This window comes from Scleropages formosus, chromosome 5 (assembly GCF_900964775.1).
Source record: "Scleropages formosus chromosome 5, fSclFor1.1, whole genome shotgun sequence".
In the NCBI taxonomy this organism is placed as follows: Eukaryota; Metazoa; Chordata; class Actinopteri; order Osteoglossiformes; family Osteoglossidae; genus Scleropages; species Scleropages formosus.
The window spans coordinates 2,953,242-2,961,673 of NC_041810.1; the positions used below are offsets into that span (position 1 = coordinate 2,953,242).

At 43.1% G+C, this 8,432-nt stretch overlaps 1 protein-coding gene across 1 annotated transcript in view; it reads right to left on the reverse strand.

Annotated features, from left to right (window-relative positions):
* LOC108926666 (transcription initiation factor TFIID subunit 3-like) overlaps positions 1-7,334 on the reverse strand; it is a 40,508-nt gene extending 33,174 nt beyond the window's left edge. The window contains exons 1-2 of the mRNA XM_018739513.2: positions 7,169-7,334; positions 5,911-6,153 (exon numbers count right to left, since the gene is read on the reverse strand). Of these exons, the coding sequence (XP_018595029.2) occupies positions 5,911-6,153; positions 7,169-7,334 (409 nt within the window). The remainder of the gene's footprint in view (positions 1-5,910; positions 6,154-7,168) is intronic.
* Between the last annotated feature and the right edge of the window lie 1,098 nt (positions 7,335-8,432).

The window sequence follows — 8,432 nt, forward strand, 5'->3', positions numbered from 1 at the left end:
AAGCGTCCACTGCCACACATGTAGCTCCGAATGGGGCGTAATAAATCCGGTGTCTGGCATCGATCCCAGCCCGGTGCCCCTTCCCCGTCTTATCTGAGCGAGAGATACAACTTTAAATGATGCCGATAAACAGGCTACTGAGTCGGGAAGCCTTTTCCTGCGCTCAGATAAAGGGTCAAGGGTGCGATAATGCTGCGTTACTATATCAGCATCAGTGTCACATGAGAGACAAACACGGGGCGTGGGAGAATGTGCCGCGCTCGTATTCAAAAGGTGGTTTTCCGAACAATAACAAACATCGTTACCGTAGCGACGGCAGCTGAAGGCCTGAGTCAGTCATAAAATGGATTTAAAAAAAATGTATTAATTTTCTTCAAAGTGATTTACACTGATTGTACTCATTTATACATCTTGGTAATTTTCACTGTATCAGTCCAGGCTCAGTACCTTCCTTGAGGGAACTACAGCAGGAGGCGGAATTTGAACCTATGACTTCCAAGCCCACAGGCAGCAGCTTGAACCACGATGTCACCTGCTGATCATACGCATCTTCCTAAATCATATCCTGCCCAGTGACATAACTCTGGAACACACAGTACACAACTGAATGACAATCAAATTACAGGGCATAATCCCGAATCTGAAATTTTGATAACTGTGGTTATGCCATGCAGGGCCACAGGCAGACTGAAGATGGGAGGAGCTGCACGTCCAGGTGAGGGGATCAGGGCTGATCCCCGGTTTGACAAGGACTATAAAACAGAGAGGAGGGTAAGTCAATAAGTATTGGCAATGATGTTTTTGAAAAAAATGAAAACTGTTCAGAATGACTTTGACTTCCCATCCTACCTTTGTTTATGTTTGTGATTTACTGTATATAATTTGTCGCATATTTTCGGTATACGATTATATTTTGAGTTCTCCAAAAATTTTAAAAAGGGATGCTGACCCAACTTGTCACCAACATTTCCTTCTTGATGTGAATTTTTTGTGCCACTTTGAGGAGGCTCTTTCAATAAGTGTCACGTAAAAGGTTGAATTTAATATTTATATTATACAATACATTGTATTATTGTTGTTGATCCAGTGGAGATACAAAGAAAGCACTATATAAGCAGTATTTTGTTGTGAAAACAAGAAGAACCTGCCCGCCAACCTTTAGAAAACGAGTTCCCCCAGTGAAGCATGAGCACAAGCGCCGCGATTTTCATAATCACTGTATTCTGCTCAAGGAACAAAACAACTAATCCCAAATGACACTGTCCTGCCATTAATCAGAGTTCTGATCTGCGGTAATTTTAACGTTCCGATGTAATCGTGCCTCCGCTCCACGGCAAGCAAACAACAAGTAGACACAGCAGACCATCGGGCATTCCAGCTGCTGCTGTGAATGCATCCCAACACCTAGCTGTGGCTACTGCAGCTAATGGCTCCACCCTCTGGTGGACACTCAGGGTACTGCAAAGGATAAGTGTCTAACAGTCCAGCTCACAAGTTCACCTTTGTGCGAAAAGGTTTGTGCATGTGCTTCTCGGCTTGTGATAGGGTTCTGATCAGACAACCTTTTTAATTTGTAAATCAACTGATACCATCTTATATCATCATATATAAACAATTTTTAGGCATGAACACTACGCTTTATAAAAGGGCTGCTACTGTTCTTTAATTTCAAACACTAATCGTTAAAAAAACAGTAATAAAGAATAACAATATAAATACAGTAAATATAAAATGGCAGTGCTGTATTTATGAATACTGTAGTTAATACACACACACACACATACATTTTCAGAACCGCTTGTCCCATATGGGGTCACGGGGAACCGGAGCCTAACCCGGCAACGCAGGGCGTAAGGCCGGAGGGGGAGGGGGACACACCCAGGACGGGACGCCAGTCCGCCACAAGGCACCCCAAGCGGGACTCGAACCCCAGACCCACCGGAGAGCAGGACTGCGGCCCAACCCACTGCGCCACCGCGCCCCCTTACTGTAGTTAATATTGTACATTTATTAATGGATAATGAACACTCAATAGCCATTTTAAATAATAAATACTTTTTTGGGAAACATAAACAAAACATTTTGGAAACAAAGCAATCATTGCTGGACACCCAAACACTAAGTGAGACCCAGACAAGAACAGCTAAGCAGCCAGCCGATGTTATCATACAGCAGATGGAGCAGTCGTAGTTAGTCGTTACAAACAAACGCTGGGACTCAAAAATTATATAATAAAGGTTAATAGGACAGCTTTCGTAAGTCTGGGTTGTTGCAGGTCGAGGACCACCTGTATTAGGGTCCTCTTTATCTAACGCTAATGAAAATGAGCTGTGGAGTGTAGCACAGCATACAGAGAGGATATTTTTCCCCTTAACAGCAAAAAAATAGCATTAATATGGATTGACCTACTTTTCACACAGACCTACTAATCTTTACATACTATTTGCTCAACTTTGGGATGAATAAACAGAGGGGGGGAAGTGGCACGGTATTGACACTGTGCAAAAAACACACAAAGCAAGACAAGAAGAACACATGTCGGTCACAAAACACACAGAAAGAAACCAACTTCACTGGAAGCAAAGTGCAAAGAAAAACTCTCTTTCACATTTATCTCACCCTTCTATCTTAACATCCCTGTATTTCATAACTTTGCATCTTTATTCAGAGTTATTTTACTGATGTAATAACAAGTAACAGCTACATTATTTGGGTAAATGTTTTTAGGGTGCAGTGTGTACGTTGCAGTAGGACAGTGAAAGAAACACAGCAGTAGCAGGAGGAAACAACAAGTACATCTCACAGTGATATTTACATCTATTCACTTAGACACTTTTCTCCAAAGCGACTTACAACAGATACTATGTAGTGTTACTAGCCCACACACCTTATTCACCAAGGTGACTTACACTGGGTCACTCATGCATACATCAGTGAAACACACTCTCTCTGTGTCATTCACACACTATGGGGAATCTGAACAGCATGTCTTTGGACTGCGGGAGGAAAGCGGAGCACGTGGAGGAAACCCACGCAGACACGGCGAGAACATGCAAACTCCACACAGACTGAGCAGGGATCGAACCCACGTTCTCTCGCACCACCCAGGCACCGTGAGACAGCAGCGCTACTTGCACGTTTATATGCCACGCAGGGCATATAAACAATACGCAGCTATAACCCCCAAAAAACTTTCTGTGGAAAGTATGATGCATATTCTGCTACCTTTTTACAACTATATTTCACATTAAAGGTGTACTGTCACTTCACCTGAGTTATGCTTTCACCATCAGTGCAGGAATCACATCTGATAATTTGTACACTAGCGTAGTATTCTCTTCCGGGAAAAAAAAAACCTTGTATGAACAAAGAATTTTTATGTAGAAAATCTCTTTTTTGATTTGTGACTTTTGATTTCAAAAGTAAAATATTTTTTTTAAACACACACACTTTAAATGTGTAACTTTTAAAGTGAGTCCCTCTGGTGGTCTAGAGAGGGACATGCAGGGATAAAGTGTTTCATAGTGAGACATGGTCACAAATCAGGAGCAAGTAGTCAGCAGAACAAAGTACACCAGGGTGAGGTACAGCAGGAACTACCGTATCTGTGTTTCATCATCTTCACGCCTGTGGCCATCAATCTTTAGGAAAAATTGAGAAACTTAACCTCCCCACATCCCCCAGTGACTTAACACAGGCAGTCTTTCAATCACAGCACCACGTAAACACTTCAGCGCCAGACAGCTGAGTATTTCACAGCGCTGCTTCGAGGAAAAGGCTGAGCTTTCCTGAGACGCCTTGGCAGTACAGTCACATGTGCAAAGTTAATGCATAAAATGCTTTCAGTAACTGACAAAAAGCCAAAACCTCAGTGATGTGTGTGCAATTATATGCATACAGTATGTACTACCTATAGGCTGTCACCCATATAAGCATAAACACTAGACTTTGTTCTCCTCAACTGCTCTAATTACGTGTAACATTCCTCCAACAACATGATTATGTTGAATATTTTTAATCTGACACTGCTTATTTTTACTGTTTTCCTCTAATTGCTTTATTCTTCTGATTTTATTGTATTATGTTGAACTGCATACATTCAAAATACATTTAATTTATATACTTTTTATTTACTCTTTATGTATGCAATACTATATATTCTATATTCTGCAGCACTAAATTTTCTGTATTTGTATGCTGCATCACTCTGGGGGTAGCAGAAATTGAGCATCGTGCGAGTATACAACAATAAAAGTGAACTGAAGTGGCTAAAAACACACTATATCATTATGCAAATGACAGTTAAGTAATGTTGTAATGAGAAGGTTAAGATACTTCAAACAGCAAAGATTTAACACAAAAGGTTTCAGCATCACATTCCTACATAAAATAGAAGGGCTTTTTCCAACCAAAGTAATAATGCAAACTGTGGAAAGGTAACGGAAGCCAACTGGAATGCAGAACACATTAGTCTCAATGAAATAAAGACTAAAGATGCCAAGCAGCACAGTTATGAGCTGAAACAAAAAGGCAAGTGTGTGAGAGCTGGCAAATTCAAACAGGAGATTAAGTGGGTGCCTCTCCTCCTGGAGGCCGCGCTAAGCCGAGTGGGCGCATCGGACCTCGTCTGGTGGGGAACAACAACGTTCTTAGTCATGGATAGACTGAACGTGTATGTTGCAGTTTAAGTTCTCAGTTATGATTCTGAGCGTACAACTGCTTATGAAGTTATGATGCACTGTTGAAACTACAGCTGTGCTGAAGTCAGCTGAGGTCAGGCTGCACAACACTGTAACCACAACAAAAAGAAAAATTACTCGATCATTTGGGCTGTTTTGTAAGGCTCTTTGGAAGAAAAAAAAAAAAATCATTTTATTGTAGAATAAATTAAAACAAATTAAAAAAGGATTTTATTCTTAGCACAGGGCACTACACTCAGCTCGCATATAATGGGGCCCTATACAACAAAACACTATTACAACAGCTTATGAAAATAATGAGCTTATTATTCATTTTAATTATTCATTTTTTTCCCCAGTTACGGGATAATTTTTCTTCTGCAGCAGGTATTTTATGTGCTGCCTATGATGTCTTTCACTCTGTAAAGGACACAGACACTAATAAAACCCAAATACTCTATAAACTTTCTACATCCCAGCACACTGACAATCTCAAGTGATCACAACCCTCAACTGAGGTAAATATAATACTCTATTTTCAGAGTGTACTTTCCAGCGGAGTGACACAGTGTACAGAACAACTGAGCAAAGATGGTCATAATAACACACGTAACAGCTGCCATGATGCTAGAGAACAGTAGGCAATTAGCTGGTAGCGAGAAGTGAAAAAGCAGACACAGTACTAATATTTCTATTAATTTATCTGACACTTTTTCTGAAACACAGCTTACAATATCATCTTATAAACACCCACGAGCCAAATGATCACAAAGTCTCTCTACTTGGTGTATCCCATGTCACACCGTATGCTGCCTGGATAGACTCTGGATGTTTGTAACCCTGCACTGGACAAACAGTTATTCATGAATGGATGGATGGATGAAAATAAAACGTCAAAAGTGGAGCTACAAATATTTTTTGTTACACATACCACAAAATATGCTGGTGTTATCAGTGTCACAGATAGAACAGAACAGAATATACTTTATTGTGACTGCAACTGTGACTAACTGTGACTGATTAGATGTGACTGCAAATGATGCTTCACTTATTTTTTTAACCTCTGGTTCTACGAGGCAGGTACTATAATGATGGTAATATTATGTTATTCTTTATTTCGTTATAAGTTCAGCACATGTTTTTTTTTCCTCATTATGACAATCAATCAATAGAGGGCTAAAACATACAGATGCACACAAACACGCACCGGCGGAATGTATTCCAGTCCTACCTTCCTGCAAAGAGACGAGGGGAGGCATGTAGTCGGGGATGTAGTCCTTCCTCTCTTCAGCATCCCAGGCTTCAGGCTGTGGGAACTGCAGCACATTGTTCTTGCTGACGGGGAAAAGAGGTGTCTGGCGGGCAAACGGCACCGGCTCCAGATGAAGGATGTAGTCCTCTAGCTCGTTCAGGTTTACCCCCAGCAGTCTGAAGGCCTGGCCGACATCGTCCAGCATAGGGTCCGTCCGTCCATCTGCAGCACAGAGCAAAAAGGTCCCGCTCACAAACGTATTTCAATAGAAAACTGCAAAACACTGAATCCCAGCAACGAACCGACCGCACCGCTAAAGTTTCACTTACAAAAGCGATAAAGCTGATGATGACCAAAGAGGACGACATGACGGCGTGCATCGCTGCAAAAGTGTCTTTACTTGCAATTACACACAGTCCTCCAGTTTTTATTGAGAAAAACTGAGACTGATGGTTATCACTTACTTACCAGCTATCTAACGAACTGTCAACTGGCATCACTAAAATGTATTTTCATTCATCCACCTATCTCAATAACCACTTAGGGCAGGGTACTCTTTCTGTACCCCTACAGGGTAAGCGCCATGACCCGAGCTACTGAACAACTCAAGGTTCAACAAGGGTCTCAAAACACATCCGTTTCAGACCCACTTCCCCGCCGATCACCTAACCGCTCCATAATCTTGCATCACACCACCTGTCACCATCACTCCTGTATTTCCTCCCAGTTCTAGATGCAGCTACTCATGTAACGTGTGACCGTCGAAAACGGCGGCACAGGACAAACTGACTGCATCTCCACAATCACGTGTCTGTAACTGCAGAAATTAACTTTTGTTTACTCCCGTGTTCTACGTTAGTTTGGAAAATGTGTCCGGTCCAGGTCATGAATAATGGAAAAAAAGTGCCTGTTCCAGGTGTACTGTTTCTAAGACAAGCTGAGGCTCCCACCTCTCTCTCTCTCACACACACACACACACACACACTCTCTCTCTCTGCCCCTGTTGTTGACATCCACTGGGAGGTGTGTCTAACAACTGAACACCACAGACCCACAACAATGATGTTTTTCTTCCCATCATCATAACACTGAGTGAGTTTGAAGCAGAGCGCGGGCTGCTTCGCCTCCCTGGCTGTGCTGTCCTGCTGTCTTCTCCTTCTCTCCCCTGCGCTGTTCAGCTGTCCCCCAACTTATTTATTAAGGCGCTCGGCCTCACACAAGAAGCGCCCGCGCTTACAGAGCTCCGAGTAGCGGTGGCAGCCTCTGGCCAGCTGCTGCAGGTAGCGGTGCAGCACGTCGGAGAGCAGCTCGCAGGCGCTCAGCTGCACGGCGTCCCAGCCCAGCGCCTGGCAGATCTGCGCCACGGACACACGCAGGAGCGAGCGCGCGTAGCTCTCGCACATCTCCTTCCCTCCTCTCTCCCGGGGCTCGCAGAACGCTCACTTTCCGAGGCAGACCGATCTCCCGGTCCTCATGGCGCTCGGAATGCGTAACAGGGTCCGGGGATACTTTCTGTTAATGTCATTTAAAATGATACACCCGTTGGCGCGACAACGCGTGCCGCCATCTTGATTAGCCGGGCAGACCATCGCAGATGGTGTCGATCGCACATGCGCGGAAGCGTCGAGCCCGAGAATCTATTGTGCTCGACTCGACTTTCTTTGCCTGTGGACCGAGTCGTCTCCTTACTTCCGGTATCCTGGTCGACTACCGTGGCGTACAGTTGCAACCTCTCGTTCCTTAGACTTTTTAGTGTCAAGTCCTGTGTTTTAACAGTTATCTTTCAGGAATGTATCATGTGTAAGTTTAGATTTAAGTTAAATGTTTAGCTCTAAAGAGTCTAACAGAATATTGAAAAACATTATCATTTTGTATGAGTCTGAGAAGGTTGCATAAATAGATAGAGTAGAGGCTGACGGCCCACACACATCATACACATACATTTTCAGAACCGCTTGTCCCATACGGGGTCACGGGGAACCAGAGCCTACCCGGCAACACAGGGCGTAAGGCCGGAGGGGAAGGGGACACACCCAGGACGGGACGCCAGTCCGTCGCAAGGCACCCCAAGCAGGACTTGAACCCCAGACCCACCAGAGAGCAGGACTGTGGTCCAACCCACTGCACCACCGCACCCCTAGGGCTGACGGCCCAATTGGGTTCAATCAGTGCTGCAATTTTACACGTTTGGATTACATTGTGAATGTCTATGCTGGGCCAATGTGGACAAAAATGTAGTTTTATTTGTAAGGTTCAGTTTAACATTAAAACCATAAAAGGATTATGTGTTTTTTTTAATATGATCCATATTAAATAAAAATCTTAAAGTGATTTTCACATTAAATGAAAATGAATGGCAGTTCCTTTGAAACCTTTATAAACTGAAGTAATTTTGATGAACTTCAATTGGTGAATACGCAGATTGGATTATTAGGGAAATTAGTTGTATGCTGTTTACTGACACTCAACCCTAAGGACAAACGTGGAAGAGAAAGCATTCT